This window comes from Megascapheus bottae, chromosome 16 (assembly GCF_031878675.1).
Source record: "Megascapheus bottae isolate mThoBot1 chromosome 16, mThoBot2.hap1, whole genome shotgun sequence".
NCBI lineage: Eukaryota > Metazoa > Chordata > Mammalia > Rodentia > Geomyidae > Megascapheus > Megascapheus bottae.
In genome coordinates, this window is record NC_143524.1 from 8,164,175 (window position 1) to 8,189,491 (window position 25,317).

At 43.2% G+C, this 25,317-nt stretch overlaps 1 protein-coding gene and 1 long non-coding RNA gene across 5 annotated transcripts in view; one reads left to right on the forward strand and one right to left on the reverse strand.

The window, feature by feature from the left end:
- Positions 1 to 2,482: 2,482 nt before the first annotated feature.
- LOC150052538 (uncharacterized) lies at positions 2,483 to 10,527 on the reverse strand. The gene is made up of 3 exons (XR_016538126.1): positions 10,422 to 10,527; positions 3,145 to 3,240; positions 2,483 to 2,662 (listed from the first exon to the last, which is right to left on the reverse strand). It is a non-coding gene; the product is annotated as an uncharacterized LOC150052538 (long non-coding RNA).
- Positions 10,528 to 10,616: 89 nt separating this feature from the next.
- Patl1 (PAT1 homolog 1, processing body mRNA decay factor) overlaps positions 10,617 to 25,317 on the forward strand; it is a 28,904-nt gene continuing 14,203 nt past the window's right edge. The window contains exons 1-9 of one of the 4 annotated variants that reach the window (XM_090347611.1): positions 10,617 to 10,940; positions 13,298 to 13,409; positions 15,646 to 15,863; positions 16,265 to 16,345; positions 18,032 to 18,226; positions 19,127 to 19,228; positions 19,860 to 19,949; positions 20,153 to 20,370; positions 22,127 to 22,216. In XM_090347611.1, coding sequence (XP_090203737.1) covers positions 10,926 to 10,940; positions 13,298 to 13,409; positions 15,646 to 15,863; positions 16,265 to 16,345; positions 18,032 to 18,226; positions 19,127 to 19,228; positions 19,860 to 19,949; positions 20,153 to 20,370; positions 22,127 to 22,216 — 1,121 coding nt within the window. In that variant the 5' untranslated portion in view covers positions 10,617 to 10,925. Of the gene's footprint in view, positions 10,941 to 13,297; positions 13,410 to 15,645; positions 15,864 to 16,264; positions 16,346 to 18,031; positions 18,227 to 18,587; positions 18,657 to 19,102; positions 19,229 to 19,859; positions 19,950 to 20,152; positions 20,371 to 22,126; positions 22,217 to 25,317 lie in introns of those variants that run through there. The other 3 variants (XM_090347612.1, XM_090347614.1, XM_090347613.1) reach the window with 3 other exon arrangements.

Consider the following 25,317-nt stretch of genomic DNA (forward strand, 5'->3'; position numbering starts at 1 on the left):
TTTAGATCTAGACTTTCTGACTGCATTCAGTGTAGGACAAGAGAGAGGTACCTGCATCATTTTACCTACAACTAGAATCTCTCTAGCTATTTCCCTCAATTGAACTAACATTTTGCTTATTACTTTTGTGTTACACTCTAAGGTCTCACTAAATAAAGCTTCTTTTATCCCTTCTAAAGTCCTGTATCTTGTCAGGCTTCTTAGAAGAATTGAGAATGGCAAATAAACACACAGAGAAATGCTCAGCATCCCTAGCCATTAAGGAAAAGCAAATATAGACAACTTTGAGATTCCATCTCACCGCAGTTAGATTAGCCAACATCAAGAATTTGAACAACAGCAAATGTTGGCTGGGATATAGGGGAAAAGAAATTCTACTGCGCTGTTGGTGGGAATGTAAACTAGTAATGTAACCACTTTGGAACGAGGTTGGAGGCTCCTCAAAAAACTGAACATAGAATTTCCCTATGATCCAGCCATGCCACTATTTTTTGAAGGTTTTGTATGGTTTTCTTGGTTTTGTTTTCTTGTCAACATGTGGTTGCACAAAGGAATTTTCAGTTCAACATGTCAGTTTGAAAGTACAATGCATCTTAATCAATGTCACCCTTTTCATCACATTCCCTTATCTCTCCCAACCCTACCCATCCCTTCAAGTTACCTGGTTCTCTTGTCATATGTATACATTTGAATATTATGTCTATATTCACCCACTCTTCCTCTCTCCATTTGTCTGCTACCCTCCACTTGACCTCATCCTGCACTGAATACTAGCACTAACACATATTGCTAGTATTCATTTTGTTATACTTTTTAATTTGATGCTATTGTCAAGGTGCTGTCAGAGGGGTTACAGTTATACATGTAAGGTAATGAGTACATTTCTTGTCGAACATTGTTACCCCCTCCCTTCTTTTTCTCCCACTTTCCCTCCTACCAATTCCCCCCCACACCAAGTTATAAAGTTCACTTCCAACATAGTCTTTTGAGTATCACTGCGGCATTGGTTCACCCTGTATCCTTTGTCTCATCATTTTGTTGTCCCCCTGTCCTTCCCCAATTCAGATAAACATATATACAAGACACAGGGTACCTAAGCCAAATACAGTGACAACCGGAGATAAACCAAAGGGGGTGGGGATGAAAGAAAAAGAAATAACTTCACACCATGCATTAAAAACAACCACAAGGAAAAACCTCATTTCCATATCTTGGAGTTCATTTCCATTAGCATCATTTTATATAGTCATATGCACGTAACTATTGAGATATATTGTGATCCTCTTCTAGGACTATCCTAGAAATAGACTACTTATTACCAATGAGGGAAACTATTAGTTGTACAGAGGTAGTTGTCATTATACTGACTTGTATCTCTCCTGAAAGCTTCAATGGCTCTGGACCATCTAGGACATACAATCCTGTTGATTTAAGGCTGGGGTAAACCTGCAGTAAGGCCATAAGGCCTAAGGAAGGGCTAGTGGCCTTATGAGGATTGAGAACTGAGACCTGGGAGGGAGTAGTGTGGGTACAGTGCAGAGTTGGGGGTCTCGGCAAATTTGGATTTACCTGGGTCTTGACTCTGTTCAGAAACGCTGTCACCCTGTGACAAGGACAAGGAAGCCCTCTGTGTCTTGGAGCTCTGGGAGCCAGACATCATGCCAGCGGAGTCCAGGAGAGGGAAGAACCTGTATTTGTCTTCTTTAGATTTCATGCACAAAAACATGCAGTATGTTTCTGTGACTCACTTTTTCACTCACCTCTCAGGTTATCCATGGTGGAAGGAGGGGGGAAGAGATTTTCTTTATCCATTCATCATATTTCTGTAACTTGTATCTCTTTGAGATACTGATGTCATTTCCTTTAGCTATATACCTAGAAGTAGGACACCTGGATCATATGTTACTTTTAATTTAATTTTTTGAGACATCTCCATATTGCTTTCCATAGTAGCTATGATGATTTCATTCTTATCAACAGAGGTCTTCCCTTTCCTCCAACCTCGGTAATTTCTGGTATCTGTTGTTTTTTGGTTCTCAGCTATCCCAATAGCTACAAGGTGGTTTTAACTAACATTTCTCAGATGTTGGTGATGTCAGATATTATTTCACCAACTAGTTAATCATTTTCATATCTTCTTCAGAGAAAAGACATATATTAAATAGAACAACAGATGTCCTTGTCCTGACTAGATGTGAGAGAGAGAATTGAGCTCCAACTTGTAAGAGTATTTGTCTGGAAAAAATAGATATTACATGGACATATATTTTCAAGCCACCACAACCTACTAAAAAGGCAAACTCCAAACATTTCAATCATGTCAAATATTCTGGGGCAGACAAACTGATTCTAATGTGTAGTGCAAATGAAGACCAAATAACTGTGATACCAATTGTGTGATACTGATGCAAAATTATGACTTATTATGGAACAGAGTCAGTAGCCAGGAAAATGATTAAATAGACATTTAATAGACATGTGTGTTAGTCATATTTCCAGTGATAGAATTCTTGAGAAAGACAACTTAAAAAGAGAAAGTTCTTTTGGCTCAATTTCAGAAGCTTCAGTCTAGCTGTCTCACTTCATTGCTTGGGGCCTAAGGTGAGTCTGAATATCATGGTTCTGGACAGCATGAAGGAAGAGACTGATCACGTCATGGCAGCTAGGAAAAAAGAAAAAGGAGCTTGGGACAAGAATATATATAAAATATATAATACATATATAATATATTATATATAACATACTATAGCCTTGAAGAGCATATCCCCAAGGACAATTTAGGAGATCCCATCTCCTAAATTATCACCTCCCAGTATCCCCCCAGATTATGAACCTATCATTGGATAATCCATTAATGAGCTCAGAGCCCTTAAAATCCAATCACTTCCCCTAAAATACCACCTTTGAACATATCTACCAACACTTTATACATAGACCCTTGTGTGGATATTTAAAATTCAAACTATAATAACATGTGGTTTAAACTTTTTAAAAAGGATATCTGAGTTCAGTGACTAAAGGAAATAAGATGTGAAAAAGTATACTGAAGTAGTTACTTGGGGATAAAGGCTAAATACCCATAGCACAGTACACAATGGAATAAATTCCAAAGTGGTAAATAAAAATGGCAGAAAAAAATGGTACCTTAGAATGTATCCCAGGCAACACTAATAGGAACCTTCTTTCCTTTACTTTCCAAGTTCTGGGGTTATAGGCATGTACCATCATGCCTGGGAAGTTCTAGGTAAAAAAAAATTAAAGATAACCATGTTAAAAGTTATGAAATCAGAATTACTATGACTTCACAGATAATGCCCAGGAGATTATTTCTGGGTAATGTATAAATTCTAAAATGCAGGGGTTACCTAGCACTGATGGGTTCATGCCTGTAATCCTGTCCACTCAGGAGGTAGAGATCTAACAAGGGCAGTCTAAAGCCAGCTCAGGTAGAATATGCCTAAATATTCTTTTATTTTTTTTTTTGCCAGTCCTGAGGTTGAACTCAGGGCCTGAGCACTGTCCTTGGACTTTTCTCAAGGCTAGAGCTCTACCACTTGAGCCATAGCACCACTTCCAGCCTTTTTCTATGTATGTTGTACCAAGGAATCGAACCTGGGTCTTTGTGCATGCTAGGCAAGCACTCTACCACTAGGCCAAACTCCTGGCCCACCTAAATATTCTTATCTCCAATGAACCACCAAAAAGCGGGATGTGAAGCTGTGATTCAAGTGGCAAAGTGCCATCCTTCAGTGAAAATGTCAAACAAGAATTCAAAGCCCTGAGTTCAAACTCCAGGAACACACACACACACACACACACACACACACACACACACACACACAATTTCAGCTGATTTTTGCAAAACAAAAATGAAGTCAATGTCTTCAGCTTAACACATGGAGCAAACTAACCTGACTCATTCATGATCATAAATTTTACAATTAAACTGAGTTAAGTCTCTTGAAAATGTAAGATGACAAACATGGCCTGCACAACATAAGGTCATCTTCCAAGTGACCCAGGCTGCAGGTGAATAGTATCATTGTCTAGTATCAGCTGGGAGCCCCAGGTGAGACTAGCCATCAATTGCTAGGGACAGAAAAAAATATCTTCTTTTCTGAAAAAACCCACTATGCCTCTTTTATGGAATAATCCAGTTCCATTTTTCACTCATCCTGTAGGCAGGTACAAACCATGAGTGAAATGATATAAACCATTGCATTCCTATGTGCCAGTTAGGTACAGTGGTTTTGTTCAGTTCGAACATTACTGTTCCAGTTTCTGATTAGAAAAAATAAATGCTTAGTCACTTAGGACTAAGTGCAAAAACAGATGTCGCGGTGAGAAACAAGAAATATATAGTTCCTTATCTGGAAAGGGTCTGGGGAGGGAGGGAACCATAATGTTCTAGTGGGCTGCATAAGTGACAAGGGAACCAACTGTTGCCCTATCAACATGAACTAAGCAGAGTCCAAGGACAATAATGGTGAAAGTTCCCCTTCTCTTACCAGTTCAGCAACTAATACAGGAACAAAATTACTTTTCACTCTTATCTTCCAAGGCCATGACCTATTCTGGAAAACTACTATATTCCTGACCTCTAAATGACATTGAACCAAATAACACAGGAGGGAACTTCTACACCTCATTCCTACTGCCAAGCCTGAGTTTCCTCTTCGATGGCTCCACGGAGGACAGAGCTGTATACTCTCTCACTCCATTACTAGCCTTCTAGTCTGTCCAGTTAGTTCACCTAATGATAGCTTCCATTTTTGAAATGTCATTATACACTACCAAAAATTATCTGAAATAAAATCTGAATGATTTGTTACATATCATAAGTGGTAGGCTGAAAAATAGCTCCCCAGAGATGTCCTAACTCCCAGAACTTATGAATATGTTTCTTTACATCATGAAAGGATTTTAAAGACATAATTTAATGATCTTGAAATATGAAGCGAATCCTGGATTATACGAGTGCATCTGTTATCATAAGATCCCTTTTTTGGGGGGAGGGAGGCACTGGTAATTGTTGTTGCTGCTGTAAACAGTCTTATTTTATAGGCTAGGATAGCCTGGAACTCATGATTCTCCTACCTCAGACTCCGGAGTGCAAGAATTATAGACATGTGTCCACATCCAGTTTTCAGAGAATTTTTTTTCCTTTTATGCTAGTACTGGGGCTTGAACTCCAAGCCTCTTACTCAAGCTTTTTCACCCCTACCTGGTACTCTACCACTTGAGCCATACCTATAATCCTGCAGGCTGCTGATTAACTAGAGATGTCTTAAGCCTTTTCTGTCCAGGCTGGCTTTGAATTGCTCCTCAGATCTCAGCCTCCTGAGTCGCTAGGGTTACAGGTGAGACCCAGGGGCACGTGGCTTTTTCAGAAGAGTGGGGAAAAAGAACAAGGCAATAGGAAGGTACAGAGAAAGACAGACAGACATGCTGGGCTTGAAGAACAGAAATTAGGACAACACACCTTCTTGAAAGGTAACAAAATACCATCAGAGCTAACAACAACATCAAACCCTGAGCCTCCAGAAGAACATAGTACTACAATCTACTTGAGACTTTTCACCTCCAGTACTCATAGAAAATAAATCTTAAATACTTTCAGACACTAATCTTATGGAAATATGTTACAGCAGCAAAAGAGATCAAATAGCTCATACATTAGAACTTAACTCACACCTAAAGAACTATAATATATTATCAATCTGCTTAATAGATTCTTAATATGTACTAAATATCTGGGAAATGCTTAATATAAATAAGTTTCTCAAAATAAAATTTCCCCCAAATTAAAATATTCTTCTATTTTCAAACCATGAGTAACAAAAATTTGTTTATCTCACTGAGTGAACACAGTAAGACAATGAAGCTGAGTCAAAAAAAGAAACAAACTATGAAATAAGCCAGGCACAGTGACTCATGCCTGCAATCTCAGCTACACTGGAGGCAGATATCAGGATTATTGGGGTTCAAGGCCAGCCCTGGCCAAAGATGTAAGCAAACCCTCCCTCCCCTTGCCCCATCTTAACAACACAACAACTGGGTATGGTGACTCGCACCTGTTATTCCAGCTATGTGGAAAGCTAAGTATGAGGATTATGGCCCAGACTGCTCAGAGGGGAAAATATGCAAAAATGGCTGAGGGTATGGTCTAAATGTCTTTGGAAATGCCCTCACAGATAGTCCTTAATCCAGTCAAACTGACAATCAACCACCACCTTGTGGTTTGCAATGTCTGTTTGGTTGTGCTTGTTTTGGCAGTTGGTAGGGTTTGAACTCAGGACCTCATACATGATAGGTAGGTGTTCTACCACCTGAGGCGCCGCACATGTGCTTTTCAGTACAATTTAGAAAAAAAAGAAAACATATGCAGTCTGAACCTATGGTTGATTTTTTTCCAACTGGAGAAGGCAGACAAGGAAAAGAAGTGGCATACAGTTTGAATATTACAACTACATTTTTCCCCTTCCTCTCTTCATTCATCAAACCTCCCTTAACACATGCTCCCCCACCTCTGCCACCCCCAACCTTGAAGTATCAGTTTTCTAAAACAAAACTCTAAATCTTCCTCACAAAAATATTGTATGAGAAGGGAACTTGTTTTATCCTGCCTTTACACTTTATTTCTGCTTTGTACTAATTCTTTATACTCTTTTTGGCCTTGTCTTATAATTTGTTTTTTTATAGTTTTTTGCCAGTCCTTGGGCTTGAACTCTGGGTGTGGGTGCTATCCCTGAGTTTCTGTGTTCCAAGCCAGCACTTTACCACTTGAGCCATAGCTCTGCTTCTGGCTTTTTCTGTGGTTAACTATAGATAAAGAGTCTCATGAAGTTTCTGACTGGGCTGGCTTCAGAAAAACCTCAATTCTCAGATCTCAAACTCCTGAAAAGCTAGGATGACAAGTACGAACCATTGGCACCTAGCTTATAATTCATTCATACTTAGGATTTCCTACTTTCTAAACTGCTCTAGATGAATTATTCTTGATACATTAAAATGTTGATCATTCAATTCTAAATATAGTTTTCTTAATTAGATGGCTTTTTGGATAAAACACTGGATGGCTCTTTTAATTTCTTAAATATATGGAATTGCTTACTAAATGATTATCAGCATACATTAGTTACACAAGGCAGGATGGTGACAGTTCTATACATGTATACAACATATCCAAATAAACTCACTTCCCCTCTAATTCTCCCTTACTTTTCTCCACATTCCAAAAGCCATCTCAACAGGTTTTATGTTTCTATTTTCACACATAATAAACTATCTCAACTATATTTATCGTCATTCATCCTTTTCATACTTGTTATACATTCCTGTCATTGTTTTTATATGTGTTAATTGTAGCAAGTGTGTGTGTGTGCATACTTGGGCCTGGATGCTGTCTCTGAGCTTTTATGCTCAAAACTAGCACTATCCCATTTGAACCACAGTTCTACTTTATCTTTTTGGTTGTAAATTGGAGATGAGGAGAGTCTCACAGCCTTACCTGCCTGGGCTGGCTTTGAACTGAGATCCTCAGATCTCAGCCTCCTCAGTAGCTAGGATTACCAGCATGAGCCACCAGCGCTTGGCTTTCCCTGAGCTTTTTAGCTCAAGACCAGCACTCCATTACTTGAGCCACATTCCTACTTTTTGGTGGTCAATAAGAAATAGAGTTCACAGACTTTTTTGCATGAGCTGGCTTTGAACATTGATCCTTAGATCTCAGCCTCCTGAGTAGATAGAATTATAGGCATGAACTACTGGCACCTAGCCCAATATATTTTCATCAGAATAACTCCGCTATGACCTTGTCTTTCCCTGCTCCCCAACTCCTTATTGATCAACTGCTCTGAAATTCCCTGTGGCATTGTCATTTTTTCCTCATTCTTCTCCCCTTTATTCCATAGCCAAAATCATGTTCTATGTGTATATTCTATTGACTACTTCTAACATAATGATCAGAAAATATGATGGGCAACACAAGGGGTGAGTCATTTCTTTCTCCGAAGGGCCAGGTACTAAATATCTTTCACGCTTAGCAGCTACTCATTTGTAATTGCTCAACTCCTGTCTTGCAACATGTGAGGGCATCTTATCAACTTGAAAAATAAATATTCAGGAGATAAACGGTCTAGGAACATCTGTAAGGGATTTCCAGAGATAATTAGATAGTGTTCTGACCTAATCAATAGATGAGGAGCTGGGAAAAGGCTGGGTGCTTATGCATGCCTGTGATCCTACTTCTCAGGAGACAGAGATCTGAGGATCAAAGCCAGCCCAGGAACAAAAGTCTGTGAGACCCATATCTCCAATCAGTCACCCAAACAACAACAACAAAGTTGGAAGTGGAGCTGTGACTCAAGTGGTAGAATACTAACCTTGAAACAAAAATCACAGGGGCAGCACCCAGGCCCTGAGTCCAGGTCCCAGGACCAGCATCATAAAAATAAATACTAAGAGGTGGGAAAAGGTCAGGAGGCGGGACCTAGTGGGAGGAAGTAGGTCAGTGAGGGGGTGGCCTGGGGGCTATTTATTGCCCCATCCTCTTATATATTTACTTTTTGCTCTGCTTCTAGTTCCCTCTGAAGAACTGCTTCCACTGAACCATCTTCCCCACTGACCCCTGACAAAATTCTGCCCAAACACAAGACCACACACCAACTAAACACTCTGAAACAGTAAGTTAAAACACAGCTTTCCTTCTTTTAATTTTTCTCCAGTAGTTTGGTCACTGTGATGCAAAAATAACCTAACACATAACAACACAATGTGTAAATGACACTGAATGTAATGGTCTTATAAAAATAGATGGCTGGGCCAGGTGCATTTGTGGGTCACAGCTTGTCAGTTCCTGGTCTATGAGACATTAATACTTTGGTAATGGTTTAAAAAGTTGAGGCTACCCGCCCAGTACCTCAAAGTTATGTTGTACACAAGCTTGAAAAAACAATTATCTTATTCCTGATCCGCTCTACTTCTTTAAAGCTGATGACTGAGTCATGCAATTATTAGCTTTTGTTATTTTGTCACTGTGATTAAGAGATTGGGTTTTAGAAAGTCCTCATTCGCCAGCTTTGCCATTTGCCATTGGCTTGAGGCAAATTAATTTAAGGTGTCTAACACTCAGGTTCCTTCTTATCCATAAACTGAAGAAAGTATTTGTGCGTACTTCTCTCCGGGTGAGTGAAAGGAATGATTCAAAGATAATCTATCTAAAGCAGCTTTTAATTATTATCATTATTAGCAGCTGCTGCATATCGCTAATTCACTCTATTCCGTGAGGCAGACGTGATTAAGCCTACTTTTACAAAAAGGAGGGCCCAAAGTCACATCCAAAATCTCATTACCAGTGGACAAACCAACGCTGGCCACCCAGACTTTCTATTTTCAAATCCTGTTTCCACGGCGTCAGCTCCAATGAATGCACCCCGCACAAACACGTGAGGAATTTACAGTATGCCATTCCTAGGCGAGGCTGCATTTTTCAGACGCTAGAAGGGGTAGTGCAACTAGCCAGAGTAACTTCTGGGAGGTGGGGAGGGAAGAACACAATGACAACACGCAATGACTTTTGCTATGAAATTAGGAAAATTCAGGGGATGGGTGGGGTTGAGAAGGAGGGGTGAGTGGGAATGATGTTTTAAAAGGGTGATAAACTGATCAAGATTCGTGGTACTCAAAACTGACGAGCTGAATGGCAATCCCTTGGTACAAGATAATAAAATGTAAGAAATTAAAAAGAATAAAACATAAGAACGATTAAAAAGAATGTCTCCTGGTACAGATTAAGGAAGGAGACAGAGAGAGCGGAGTGAAGTGAGGGAGAAGAGTGGGGAGAGGAAGAGAGAGGCTGAGATTCAATGGAGGGTCCAACCGGCTTAGGAAGGGCGGGAGATGTTCCAGGAGGTCGCGAACCGCCAGGACTCCTGGAACCGGGTGTAGAGGCTGACCGGGCGGCGAGGGCCCCCTCCCCGCCTCCCCCCCATCCACCCCGGCCCGGAGGTGGGGCTAGGCAGGGCGCACTGCGGGGCTGCAGGCCGAGGGCCCGCCCGGAACTCCCTTCCCGGCCCTCTCCACTCCGGTGGCCTCGGGCGTGCAAAATGCTTCCCGCGGCTCCCGGCGGCCCCGGCCCCGGCCCGGCCGCGGGGCGCGTGCGTCGCAGCCTCGGAGGCCGCCCCGGGCCACAGCCCCGGGCCAGAGCCGGGATCGCGCAGACACCGTGGACGTGTGTGCCATCCGTATCTGTCACCTACGAGCCGGGCGACCCGTGAAAGTGCCCAGGGCCCGTCTCCCACCTAGGCGAGGGACCATTCACGTCAGGTACACGCATCCCGCCCCGCTCGGGCGCCTGAGGGGAGGACCCTCCCCGTCCTCCCCCGCCCCCGCCCGGCTCAGCCCCGACCCCCAGCGCACACCGTGTGACCGTCACAAGCTTTCTCCCCGCCCCGGCGGTGACGGAGAACTCGTGACTGGCGGCGGGCGACTGACTGGGAGCAGAACGCCCGGCGGGCGGGCGGCGTGCGGAGAAGCCGGAAGGCGGAGCTGCTGATTTGCCCTCCGTCCCCCGCCCCCCAACCAACCCACCCAACGGAGGTGCGCATGCGCAGTCGCTCTCCACGGGACCTCCTTCCCGCCGCGGATTCTAGGAAGCTGCACGCCAAATCCGTCCCCGCGCGCAGCCTCCGCTGCGCTGCCACGGCCGCCGCCGCCGCCGCCGCCAGGCGCCCAACGGGCCCCGTCCGCCCTACCCGAACTGCGCCTGCGCACGTTCCCACGCACGCTCCGGCGTACGGCGGCGGCCAGGGGTCGCGAGCCGGTGGAGGACCCGCGCGCGCCGAGGAGACCGGAGCGTCGGCGCTTCTTCCCCCCCCTCCCTCCCCCCCGCTCCCCTCCCCGCTCCCTCCCCCCCTTCCCCAAGAATGTTCCGCTACGAGGTGAGTGCGGCGACCGGAAGTGGCCCCTCCCTCCCCCCTCACGCGCCCCTGTGCGCCGCTGCCCGCGGGCGCGCCGGTCCCGTGCTCCGGGTGTGTGTGTGTGTGTGTGTGTTGGGGGGGAGGGGGGAGGAGAGAGGCCGGCGCCCCTGGGAACCCCGAGACCCGCGAGGGGCGCCGCGGGCGGGCGAGCGGAGGAAGCGGGAGCTGTCTGCAGGTGGTGCGACTTGCCCGGCCGGGCAGTGGGCGCTGGGGAAAAGTTGGCCCGTGTTTGGGGATGGGGAGGGGCCCCCACTCCACCCACACCCCCCCACCACTCGAGAGAGGGGCCGGCCGGCCGCAGGGCGGCGTGGGCTCCCACCTGCCTGGTGGCTTTACTCTGAGGGAGACCTCCCCGGGTACCCGGAGGTGAGCTTCCCGCCCTGGCCCCGACACCCCCCTGCGCAGTGGCACACGTACCCACGCACACACTCAGGAGGCGTGCGGGGGTGCGGGGGGGGGCGTCCTGTGACTTGAGCTGGGGAGCTGCGGGCTGGGGAGGGGGGCGTGTCCACACGTTCCCGCAGACCCTGGAAAGGTAAACGGATTCTGGACTCTGTGACCTTGAGTGACTCTCGATCTCCCCAAAATAAGGAGGGACCGCGCTGGGTTATCCCTGAGTCATTTCAGGGTCTGGATTTGGTCCTTGAGAGCAGTGATTTGGTGAAGGAGATCTTGTATGGTTTGGAAAAGAGTAAGGCTGCGAGTTGCCTCTGCCGCAGAGACCAGTTCCACCGCCGCTGCTTTGTGTCAGCATGAGAGTTGTAGGATGGACGGAAAGGCTCAGGCAAACTCTTTCACAAACTAGTCCATAATAAAGAGCGTGGAATGATGACTTAAGGCATGATAAGGGATCCACTTATTAGCATAATGTCTAATAATAAGTGAGGAGAGAGAATGATGAGGTACAGTGGGTATAGAAGTTGTTGAAAGAATAGTTGGGAGAATAAGTCAATTGAATAAAATGAAGTTGAATGAAATGAAGATGGAAAGGGGAAATGTTTAAAATAAAATACACAAACCTGTAATTCCAGCACTGTGGAGGCTGAGGTAGTCATGAGTTCAAGGCCAGCCTGGGTTACATGATCAGACACTGAGTTGTGGAGGGCCTGGGTGGCTCACACCTCTAATCCTAGCTACCTTGGAGTCTAGGTTTGAGGAAAGCAGTTCAGAACCAACCTGAGTAATAAAATATGTGAAACTCATCTCCAGTTAACTACCAAAAAAGCTGGAGGTGGAGCTGTGTGTGACTCAAGTAATAGAGCTCCAGCCTTTAGCACAAATGCTCACAGACTGCTCCCAGGCCCCTGGGCTGGCACCAAAAAAAAAAAAAGACTTTGGTTTCTTTGGTGCCAGTCTTGGGCCTTGAATTCAGGCACTGAGCACTGTCCTTCAGCTTTCTCAAGGCCACAGCACCACTTCCAGCTTTTTTCTATGTATGTGGTACCGAGGAATCAAACCTGGGTCTCAGTGCATGCTAAGCAAGCACTCCACCACGAAGTCAAACTCCTGCACATCCCCCCAAAAAAGACTTTTAAAGAGTAGAGGTTGATGTCTCAGAGCTCTTCCCACATAAGTGGTAGAGAATGTAGCTTTCAGTAGGAGTTAAAACTACAGGACACAGAAGGGGAGATGGAATGCTAAAGTTTTAAAAGCAATAATAAAATTGAATGTAAGGAGGCAAGTATGATTTTGGTTGAGAAAGTTACATGAAACACAAGCAAGATAACAGTGTTCCATTTTTATTTGTAATCAGTATTCCAGCCTGTGAGAGGAAGAATGTGTACACCTTATTTAATGTGTACATGAGGATATCCTGTTGTTGGATTTTGATTAAATAGAGAAAATAGACAAGCTTTAGGGGTGGAGAATAAAGTAAATGAAACAATGAATAAGAAATAGAAACAAGAAGATAATGAAATCTCCAACTGCCAGGGAAATTGGATAGGGAGGGAAAACCCTGCCCGGTACTGGTGGCTCTTATTGTACTCCTAGCTAATCAGGAGGCTTAGATCTGAGGATCAAGTTTCAAAGCCAGCCAGGCAGGAAAGTCCTTGAGACTCTTTATCTACTATTAAGCACCAGAAAACTGGAAAGAGCACAGTGGCTCAAATAGTAGAACAATAGCCTTAAGCAGAAAAACACAGGGACAGCACCTAGCCCTTGAGTTCAGGCCCCATGACCAACAGAAAACAACTTATCCTTACAAAAAGTTATAATGAAGCTAATGTACTAATTAAGAGGTATGGTAGACATTTTTAGGCCTTTGCAAATGAGCATGTAAGTTTAATGAGCAGCTCAACTCTTGTTTTTTTTTCTAGTCTCTGGAAGATTGTCCTCTGGATGAAGATGATGATGCATTTCAAGGCCTGGGAGAGGAAGATGAGGAGATTGATCAATTCAATGATGACACGTTTGGGTCAGGTGCCATTGGTAAGTGACTTCTTTCTCTTATGGTACCATGTTATTCTGTGGCCCTTCACAAGGGCTTTGCTAGGGGCAACACCACACTCTTCAACCAAAAAAAAAAAAAGAAAGTTGCCAGGAGTTTGGCCTAGTGGTAGAGTGCTTGCCTAGAATGCACGAAGACCCAGGTTCAATTCCTTGGTACCACATACTTAGAAAAGGCCAGAAGTGGTTCTGAGGCTCAAGTGGTAGAGTTGTAGCCTTGAGAAAAATCCAAGGACAGTTCTCAGGCCCTGAGCTTAAGCCCAGGACTGGCAAAAAAAAAAAAAAAGTTATTTATGGCAAGCTTCTGAGAAGAGGGAGAAATTACTGCTTTTAAATACTGAAAGAAGTGGGATTATAAGTTATTAAGAAAGCAGAGTGGAATGTGAGATACGATAGAAGTCTATTTTCTCTAGTTCTAGAGAGCTGATGATGGTTCTAAAGATTTTAATATATTCTGCATTGGAACTCAAAAGTAATGCTGTAAGGTTATTAGTAAAATAGTAAAGCCATAAAGGACAGCTTGACCCTGGTACAAGTCGTCTCCTTGGTTTACTTCAGTAGCTACATAATTGGCTTCCAGTATTAACTCTTCTCCCTTCTCCAAATTGTTTTCATTTTGATAGCCAAAGTTATTTTCTTTCTTTGCCCTTTTTTTTTTTTTTTGGTGGCGGGGGGGGGGGGGGGGGGTGTCAGTCCTGGGACTTGGACTCCAGAGCCTGGGCCCTGTCCTGAGCTCTTCAGCTCAAGGCTTCCGCCCTACCCCATGAGCCATAGGGCCACTTCCTGTTTCTAGTGATTAATTGGAGATGAAAGTCTCACAATTGGCTTTGAACCATGATCCTCAGACCTCAGCCTCCTGAGTAGCTAGGATTATAGCCGTGATCTACCACGCCCTGTCCAAAGTGATTCTTTTAAAAGGTTAAACTGCATTTAAACTTCCTTTAGCCTGTCCCCATATCAATCTAAGTGGCTTGAACTCAGGGTCTGGGTGTTGTCCTTGTGCTTCTTTTTGCTCGAGACTTAGCACTGTGCCATTTGAGCCACAGCATCATTTCCAGCTTTTTCTGTTTGTGAAGTACTGGGGATCAAATCCAGGGCAGCACTAACACTAGGGCACTCTTCTAGCTCCCTGAATTAACTTTGATCTTGCCTTTTTGCTTCCCTTCTCCTCTAACATCCCCTCTTACTCATACCATTCCACAGTCCTTGCCAGTATGCCTTGCTTCCTCCATAACTCACTGAATTTTCATTGACTTTGTTATATATTTTCTGTCTCTTCCCTGCTTGAATGATGGAAAAGTAGAAGCCCCGACTATTATACCACTGATCCCATGCACCTAGAACAGTGCTTAGTAGATACTTAACAATTGAATAAAATAAACCACTTATAATAAATGTAACAGTTACAACTTTACAAAAAAAAAGTGCTATGCTAGTGCTGTGGAGTTTTTTTCTTTGAAAACAAAACGTAATAGTATACATTTATAGCTGGGCGTAGTAGCTCATGCCTGTAATCCTACCTACTCAGAAGGCTGAGATCTGAGAATCACAGTTCAAAGCCAGCTGGGGCACTAAAGTCTGTGAGACTCTTCTCTCCAATTAACCACCAGAAAACCAGAAATGGCACTGTGGCTCAAGGGGTAAGATGGTAGCCTTGGGGTGAAGAGCTCAGAGACCATGCGCAGGCCCAGAGTTCAAGCCCCACAACTGACACAAATCATCATCATCATCATCATTATTTAGGGTAAAAATTGGTTTCAGATTAGACATCATTGATAAATGTTTATCCAAACATTTAAATTCTCTAGTATGGTGTTACTTGCTTATAATAATGAAAAGCCCATGTTCTGTCTCATAGATGAAACTTTATATCTCTAGATGGAAACTTAACTTTTTTTTTTTTTTTTTTTTTGCCAGTCCTGGGCTTAGGCTCAGGGCCTGAGCACTGTCATTGGACTTTCTCAAGGCTTAGCACTCTACCACTTGAGCCTCAGCACCACTTCCAGCTGTTTTTCTATGTATGTGGTACCAAGGAATCGAACCTGGGTCTTCGTGCATGCTAGGCAAGCACTCTACCCCTAGGCCAAACTCCCGGCCCGGAAACTTAACTTTTTACCTATGTTCTGGATGTGGATTGTTCATTTGCTTAAGATAAGAATGTCATGAAATTCTTCCCTATGTGAGCTATATTTCTAACCTGAATGGTTTTGTCTTATAGATGATGATTGGCAGGAAGCTCATGAGCGGCTGGCTGAGCTGGAAGAAAAGTTGCCATCAGCCACTAATGAACAAACAGGCAATGGCGAGAGGGATGAGATGGACTTGTTGGGTGACCACGAAGAGAATTTGGCAGAGAGGCTCAGTAAGATGGTGATTGAAAATGAATTTGAAGATCCAGCTATCATGAGAGCAGTGCAGACAAGGCCAGTTTTACAAGTGAGTGAATTATTCTGATTTGGGAGCTTTAATAACGGTTCAGATAAGAAACAAAATCAAGGATTGAACTTCACCTTGTTATTTCATGTATTTAATAAGATAATTATATATATCATCAATTATAGACATTTCCTTATGATGGCAGTTCTGGAGATGAAGGAATGATGTAAATTCTGTAGTAGTGTAATATATTATTCCCAAGTAGTTGAGGCTCTTTTATTTGGGTTGTTGTTTTGTTTGTACTAGGGATCAAACCTAGCATGTTGCAATTCCTAGGCCTTGCCACTGAGCTGTATTTCAGCCTTATTGTTGAGGCTCTTTTGAACCTTGTTCCTCAATGGTGGATTAGTCACCCAAAGAACCACACTATTTCCAGACTTGATGAGTATGTTTTTTGATAGCCTCAACCGGGAAGCCTGAATTCCAGTATCTGGGATGGATCTGAAGTTCTGAGGCGAATACGAGGACCACTACTTGCTCAGGTATTAAAATTTTTCTTTATATAAAATTTCCCAGGCTGGCTGAGAGTGTGGCCTAGTGGTAGAGTGCCTGCTTAACATGCATGAAGGGCTGCATTCAGTTCCTCACTACCACATACCCAGAAAAAGCCAGAAGTGGTGCTGTGGCTCAAGTGATAGAGTGCTAGTCTTAAGCTCAGGGACAGGTCCTGACTTCAGACCCCAAGATTAGCAAAAAAAAAAAAAAAAAATTTCTCATATCCTCAAATTTTAAGTTACTTCCTGTTACTATCTTCTGCCATACTGTTCCTGTTACCATACTCCTAAAAATGGATAGGTATGGGGCTTGGAGTTTGGCCTAGTGGTAGAGTGCTTGCCTAGCATGCATGAAGAAGACCCAGGTTCAGTTCCTCAGTACCACATACATAGGAAAAGCCAAAAGTGGTGTTGTGTCTCAAGTAGCAGAGCATTAGCTTTGAGCAAAAGGTGTCAAGGATAGCCCCAGGATAGGCAAAAGGAAAAAGAAAAGAAAACAACAATGTATAGCTATATATCACCTCCTCATACGGTATGGACTACTATATCTAGCACTTAAATGGCCAAACCTGTTGGCTGACATATGTCAGTGTATGCTACATGTTCCTTAAAAAGCCCAGGCAAAACTATATACATGAGTTTTTGGCAATGTTTGAGCATAACACAAGGGATTAACTATCAAGTAACAATACCAAGGAATTTGAGTTCATGGTAAACTGTTCAATAGTTTCATTGGAGTGACAGTTTCATTCCATGTATTTACCAAAAAATCAGAACTGCATACCTAAAAGTGAATTTTATCTAATAAGGAATCCTAAAAAGATAAACTTTGACTCTATAGACATGTTTTATTTCATAAATTAATGTTTCTATGACATACAAACCCTTAGCCTAATTTTGATTAAGTTCTAAATACTAAGTCCCAGTGATTGTAAATAGAGATTCCCTCCTTGAACACTTGTTTGTTAAACTTGTCATTTAAAATATGATGTAAAAATCAACGTTAATAAATTCTTTAATAAAAAAAAAACTTTACAAAAAGGTGACGTTTTACTAACTAGAATGACCATTTACATTTTGTAGAATTTATTTTCTGTACATATGAAATAACATGACTTATTGGATAATAATCTGAATAAAACTGACTGTAAGCTAAAAAAAAAGATAAACTTTTTGTTTCCCAGTTCTAGAGCTTGAACTCAGGGCCTGAGCACTGACCTTGGGCTTTCTCAAGGATAGAGCTCTACCACTTGAGCCACTGTACCACTCTTGGCATTTTTCTATGTATATGGTAGCAACAGATGGAACCCAGGTCCTCGTGTATGCTCGGCAAACACTCTACCACTAGGACAAACTCCCAGCCCAAAGATAAACATTTTTTTTTTTTTTTTTTTTTTTTTGCCAGTTGGGGCTTAGACTCAGGGCATTGTCCTTGGGCTTTCTCAAGGCTAGAGCTCTACCACTTCTGGCTTTTTTTTTTTCTAAGTATGTGGTACCCAGGAATTGAACCTGGGTCTTTGTGCATGCTAGGCAAGCACTCTACCACTAGGCCAAACTCCTGGCCCCAAAGATAAACATTTTTAAAACAAATTTTTAAGATCTCTTTGGTAGCCCAAGAGATGATCTGACCATTCCAGTTTGCTAATTTCTCTCTGTTTTCTGAACAACTTCAAGGAAATGCCGACAGTGTCTGTATTGGAATATGCCTTGCCTCCGAGGCCCCCCCAGGGCCTGGAAGATGACCGGGACCTTTCTGAGCGAGCATTACCTAGACGATCAACTTCACCCGTCATTGGGAGTCCTCCTGTTAGAGCTGTCCCCATAGGCACACCACCTAAGCAGATGGCTGGACCCAGCTTCAACCAACAGGTACTTCTCACAACAGGCACTCAGCCCAAGATACTGGGAATCTGGGCAAAATTACTGGGGAATTGGTGATTGCTGGGAGGAGGGTGGAAGTTTGGGATAGGTATTAGAAGAATAGTTAGAGAAGTTAGTGCAAACAGGAGACACTTTCCCTAATACCTTTTGCTGCTGCTATTGCTGCTGCCTCTTAACTGGGGGAGAAAAGGGTAGTTTACCACATGTAGTGCCTATATCCTTTTTCAGTGTTTTGCTGGCTGCCCAATACATTGGCAGAGAGATAACTGAAAGCTGGGGGGGATGGGAACACACAGCACTGTCCACATCCCTTTTTACCTTTAAGATATCCCTGCTTTCCCTAGAGCCTGTGCAGTCCTGTTCCATAGACTTTCCTCCACCTGAAACCAGCAGCTGAAAAGGAAGGCCAATTTGGAAGGTATGGGGGGAGGGTGGTGTTGGTATGGCCTAGTTAGGCTCAATATCCTATGAAATGGTGGAGTCACAACATAACACATTGCTGAGCATGGTGGCCATATCACAGAGGCTTCAGAATAGGACTTAGTTAATCCTCCAGCTTTCTTATTCCTTCTCCCTCACTACTGCCAAAATATTTCCTCTTGGAGAAAATTCAAAAGTCACACTGTCTGCTGGTACCTCCCTCAGATAGCATGGAAGGGTGGGGATACCTGGAGAATTAGCAAAGTCTTTCTTATTAAAATGACACGGCTTGATCTGTGAGAGGAATTGACTAAAGGTACTGTGTTCAACCCATAGCCATAGCAATTTGCTTAGAAGTAGGGCTTTATGTAGAGTTCTGTGTCTCTGCTAGTACTTGAGGAGAGGGGGTATAGGTGGAAGAAAAACTGATTTCATTGAGTGTAGTTGTGTGTATGTTTGTCCTAATAGATTCTGTGTCCGAAGCCTGTCCATGTTCGGCCCCCAATGCCACCACGTTACCCCGCTCCCTTTGGTGAGAGGATGTCTCCAAACCAGCTCTGTGGTGTCCCGGTATGTCACTCTATAGTTTAACAAATGATCACTATCAGTATGTACAAATGCTGACATCTCCTAAATTATACATATGGCTTATAGTCTCTATCTTTGAACTTCTGGGACTTAAGATCCCAAGAGAAGAAAGATGTGGTTCACTTATATCTTACGTTGCCTTTGTTTAAAAATCTAAGATTAGGGCCAGGAGTTTGACCTAGTGGTAGAGTGCTTGCCTAGCATGCACAAAGACCCAAGTTCAATTTCCTCGGTACTACATGCATAGAAAAGCCAGAAGTAGTGCTGTGGCTTGAGTGGTAGAGAGCTGGTCTTGAGGAAAGTCCAAGGACAGTGCTCACCCTGAGTTCAAGCCCTAGGACTGGCAAGAAAAAAAAAAAATCTAACATGATTCTTATCTAGTTTCTTGCTACTTTAGACCTTCCTAGTCTTTTTCCTTTTCTATAGATATAGTGTTTTAAAATTTATAGAATTACTCTTTATGTTCCTCTAGTAGAAAACTACACTTGGGGAGTTTTTACACCCAAATTTATACATTTCCATTAAGTTTCCTTATTATATGGACTTACTGGTTTCATAATATAAATGTTATTTTTTCACATCCCCCTCTCCCCCCCTTTTTTTTTCTCCTTAGAACTCTTCCCTCCTGGGTCATCCTTTTCCTCCTAGCGTTCCTCCTGTTTTCAGCCCCCTCCAGAGAGCACAGCTTCTTGGGGGAGCACAGGTAAGCTTGTGGTTAGCTCTGCCTTCAGGACTCCTACTGTTTTCTTACTGTCCTAAAATTCATTAATGACACCTCCTTCCTTTACCATTAGTCACGGCTACCTTTTGGTTATTCAAACTTACTGATGGAAGCGGTATTTGCTTTTCTGTGAATAAAAGCAGGGGACTGTCTGACTATATCTAAGATGCTATCCCCCTTTATAGTTACAGCCTGGACGAATGTCTCCCAGCCAGTTTGCACGAGTCCCTGGGTTTGTAGGTAGCCCATTGGCTGCCATGAATCCAAAGCTGCTGCAAGGGCGAGTTGGGCAGATGCTTCCCCCAGCACCAGGCTTCCGTGCCTTCTTTAATGCTCCACCCACTGCTCCACCCCCTCCACAGCAGCACCCTCCTGGCCCCGGACCTCACCTGCAAAACCTAAGGTACAGAAAACATGCTAGTGTTTATCCAATGTCAACCATGTCTCTTGATCATTCACATCATAATGCAAAACTCTCCTGATAATTGCTGAGCCAAATATTTTGAGGTGTTACTCAGCCCTCAAGTTAGCAAACAGAAATATCTGATGGTCTCCAGGCTTCCTTACATTACCCTCAAGAGCAGCATGATTCATTTGTACATTATACATTAATCACTTTTTCATACTAAGATACACAATGCTAATGACTTAAGAATTAGCATAAAGAACAGAAATAGAATTGTGAGAACTTAGCTAATATCCTCATTAGTTAAATTGCTTAGTTCTGTCCTCTTTCTGTTTTATAACAAGAGGGTTTTAATTCTTTCTTTGGTAAGACTTTTATTACATTGTATCAAAGTTCTAAAAAGAAAAAGTTAATACCAGAGTTAGTACTATAGCTATGGCTCCTGTGGTAAAGTGCTTGCTTGCCTAGCTAGAGCTGAACCCTGAGTTCAGATCCCTGTTATACCAAAAACAAAAGTAAATTACATATATATGGAGAGTTAATTTTAAGGAATTGACTTGTGATTGTAGAGGGTAGCAAGTCAAAATTCCAGTTGTTAACACAGCAGGCCAGAAACAGTAAGAGTTGAACATACGTTCTCTTGTCCTTGTGTTCCCAAACCCCAGGTGTGGTAGCTACTTCGTTGAGTACCAATTCTGTTGCCATAGTGATTGCTTTTTACTATTTTTCAGTTTTACCACAACCATTTAACACATTCCGTGTATTAAACTTTCAAATACCTTAAAAAAAAAAAGTAAGAGACCAAGTACAGGTGACTTATGCCTGTGTAATCCTAGCTATTCAGGAGGTTGAAATCTGAGCATTGAGGTTCAAAGACAGCATGGGCAAGAAAGTTTATGAGATTCCTATGTCCAGTTAATGCCAAAAGCTGGTGATAGAACACTAGCCTTCAGCACAAAAGCACAGGGACAGAGTTCAAGCCCAAGGATCAGCACAAGAAAAATAGATTGATATACATAGTTTGAAACAAAGGCAGGCCTTCTTTGTTCTACTTTTGATCCAGATTCTTTTCTGAGAGATTTCATTGTGCTCTTTAAGCCTTAAAATGCTGGGTGGGTAAGGATCACTCCTATTATGATAAACTTGTTAGTCAGCTGATTATTAATCACATCTTAAAATGTTGGTACAGCTGGGTATTCAGTGGCTCACACCTGTAATCATAGCTACTCAGGAGACTGAGATCTGAGGATCACACTTCAAAATCAGCCTAGGCACAAAAAGTCTGTGAGACTCCAATTAACCACCAGAAAACTGGAAGTGGCACTGTAGCTCAAAGTCATAGAGTGCTAGCTTTGGGCTGAAGAGCTCAGGGACAGCACTTACAACAGACCAAAAAAAAAAAAAAGGTACTCTATCTCACCTAGTAAACAGATGAAATGGACCAACACATGTATATTTTATGTGTCATTCCTGCATAGTTAAAGCTGAATATCTTTACCCTACTTGAGACTTGTTTTATATAAAGTCTCTTCTACAATTCTTTTTCTTTTTGTACTACTAATGCATTGAAACTTCATAATCATCCTCTCAGTAGCTAAGAAGTTGTTTGGGGGAAGACATGAGAAATATGGCTCAATCTTTTTTTTTTATTATTATGGCTCAATCTTTCTACAGTGGACAGTTTTTAGTTCTTTGAATGAAGTCATATTATCCTAGATGAGAGCATTAAGGATTTTTTTCTCCTTTCTCTTAGATCTCAGGCCCCAATGTTTAGACCAGATACAACTCACCTTCATCCACAGCATCGGCGACTCTTGCATCAGAGACAGCAACAGAATAGGAAGTAAGTATTCCTCCTAATCCTTGATTTCTTGAACAGTGTAACAAAAAAAATTTTTTTACTTAGCTTAATTTGTGTGAAGCTTATTTTACTGCTAGTTACCATAAATACTATCATTTTATGTCTTTGATCCTCTTGCTTAAATGACAAGGTGTTGTCAATGAATTTCCAACCTATTACACTTTTGATGATAGTGAGTCTGAATTAAAGTCAAGCTCTTGATTCAGCCAACATTTAACATTGCTTACAAAGTTCTTAACCATACTTCTTTGTTGTGTTTTTAGCTCAGAAATATATTCAGATATAGTGGTCAGTCTTGCATGTGAATTTTAATAGACTTAGCAGTTGGTTATTTTTTTTCTTCAAGTTATTGCTCCTCATTCAGATATAAGGGTATGTGTACACACACACATACACACATGCATACAGCCCTGCTAGGTGCCAGGAGCTGCTATGTTTTGAAGATTATTCAAAAGAAAAGGATAAAGTGTGGGCCCGGGAGTTTGGCCTAGCATGCACAAAGACCCGGGTTCGATTCCTCGGTATCCCACATACACAACCAAGCCGGAAGTGGCAGAGACGAGACACAACCAAACCGGAAAAGTGGCAGAGAGAAGACTGCAACAAGCGACAGAGAGCGAAAGAAGCGAGCTGAGCTGAAGTGAACAGAGCCCAACCGAGTGGTGGCCGGAGCGAGCAGGACCGGAGCGTGCAGGACCGGAGCGTGCGGGAGCGAGCCGAGCCAGAGCCAGCGAGGCCGGAGCGAGCGGGGCCAGAGCGAGAAGGGGCCGGAGCGAGCAGAGCCAGGAGCAAGCGAGAGCTGGCCGGGCCAGAGCGAGCGGGGCCAGAGCAAGCCAGGAGCAGGGCCGGGCTAGAGCTAGCGGGGCCAAGAGCAAGCTGGAGCGAGCCGGGCGGAAGCAAGCAGGGCCAGAACGAGCGGGCCAGAGCGAGCGGGGCCTGAGCTAGAAAGGGGGGCCTAGCCGGGCCGGAGCGAGCGGGGCCAGAAAGAGAAAGGGGCCAAAAAAAAAAAAAAAAGGATAAAGTGTTTGCCTTGCTGGGTCTAAATAAAGTAATTCTAGCCAGATGTGGTGGCTCACACCCGTAATCCTAGCTACTCAGGAGGCTGAGATCTGAGAATTGAGGTTCAAAGCCAGCTCGGGCACTAAAAAGTCCATGAGGCTCTCATCTCCAATTAACCACTAGAAAACCAGAAATGGAGCTGTGGCTCCAGGGGTAGGGCTTGAGCTGAAGAGCTCAGGGATGACCCATTAAATGCAAAATGCGTAGGGAAAGACTCGTGTATTTGATGTATTAAAATTTGCCTATGGGAGTCAGGAGTTTGGCCTAGTGATAGAGTGCTTACCTAGCATGCACAAAGACCTGGGTTTGATTCCTCAGTACCACATACATAGAAAAAAGCTGGAAGTGGGGCTGTGGCTCAAGTGTCTAGCCTTGAGAAAGCCCAAGAACAGTGCTCAGGCCCTGAATTCAAGTCCTAGGACTGGCAAAAATAAATATTTGCCTATGTATAGCGATGCATGCCTGCCCATAATCCCAGCACTTAGGAGACAGAGGCAAAGGAAAGAAAGAGAAGGGAAAAGAGCCTCTATATGGCAGAAAATGTATCCAATCATGCAATTATTAGTAGAAGAAACCCAAGTGGCTCTTTGGGGGTGAGAGAAATAGCAAAGCTTACTCAAATTAGAAAAATGGAGATTAAAATTAGATCAAATTATCAGACCCGGGAATCTTGGTGTTTCTTACCACTGTCACTTTAGGCAAGATGGTGGGTATAGCTTCTTGAATGAGAATTTGAAAATAGGTTAAAAATGTAACTGTAGGTGGCTGGGAGTTTGGCCTAGTGGTTAAAGTGCTTGCCTAGCATGCATGAAGACCCGGGTTCGATTCCTTGGTACCACATACATAGAAAAAAAAAAGCTGAAAGTGGTGCTGAGGCTCAAGTGGTAGAGCTCTAGCCTTGAGAAAGTCCAAGGACAGTGCTAGGCCCTGAGCTCAAGCCCAGGACTGGCAAAAAAAAAAAAAAGTAACTGTAGGGCCGGGAGTTTGACCTAGTGATGGAGTGCATGCCTAGCATGCACGAAGCCCTGGGTTCAATTCCTGGGTACCACATACATAGAAAAAAAAGCCGGAAGTTGTGCTGAGGCTCAAGTGGTAGAGTTCTAGCCTTGAGAAAATCCAAGGACAGTGCTCAGGCCCTGAGCTTAAGCACAGGACTATTTATATATATATATATATGTGTGTGTGTGTGTGTGTGTGTGTGTGTGTGTGTGTGTGTGTGTGTGTGTGTGTAACTATACCACATTCTAGCAGATCTTTTTAATTATTTATTTTTCATAGTGCTTAAATTCTGGGCCTGGGCTCTGCAGCTCAAGGCTGCTGCTCTACTCCTTAAGCCAAGGTGCCTCTTCCAGTTTTCTGGTGGTTAACTAAAGATAAGAGTCTCACAGTCTTCAGTGCCCAGGCTGGCTTTGAACCGTGGTCCTCAGATCTCAGCTTCCCAGAGTAGCTAGGATTATAAGCGTGGGCCAGCAATGCCCAACCAGATCTTTTATTTTATACCAGGGTATGTCAGCAGGGTGGATAAGAATGAAAGGTATATTTGGAGGTGAAGCAAGGAGAATTGTGTTTTATCACTTAGATAAAATGTGAAAGCATGCAGGGCCCAGAGTTCAAGCACCATGACCAACAAAATAAATAAATAAATAAAATTTTTTTGAGTGTGAAAGCATTCAGAATACTACTGCATAATATTGAAAATGATATACAAGTATAAAAACATTTTGGGAAGGAGTCATACCAAAGCCAAAATAATGCTTCCCATATGAAAAGGCATCTGGAAACAGATCTAGAAGGGTATATGAGGGCTTAACACTCTGTAACTTTAATAGCACACCCTGCCCCCACCCCCTCCCCGATCTAGGAGCTTGAACTCTGGGCCTGGGCACTGTCCCCTGAGCTCTTCAGCTCAAGGCTACCATCCTATCCCTTGAGCCACAGCCCTACTTCCCATTTTCTGGTGATTAATTGGAGATAAGAATTCTTTAGTACCCTGGCTGTCTTTGAGCCGAGGTCCTCAGATCTCA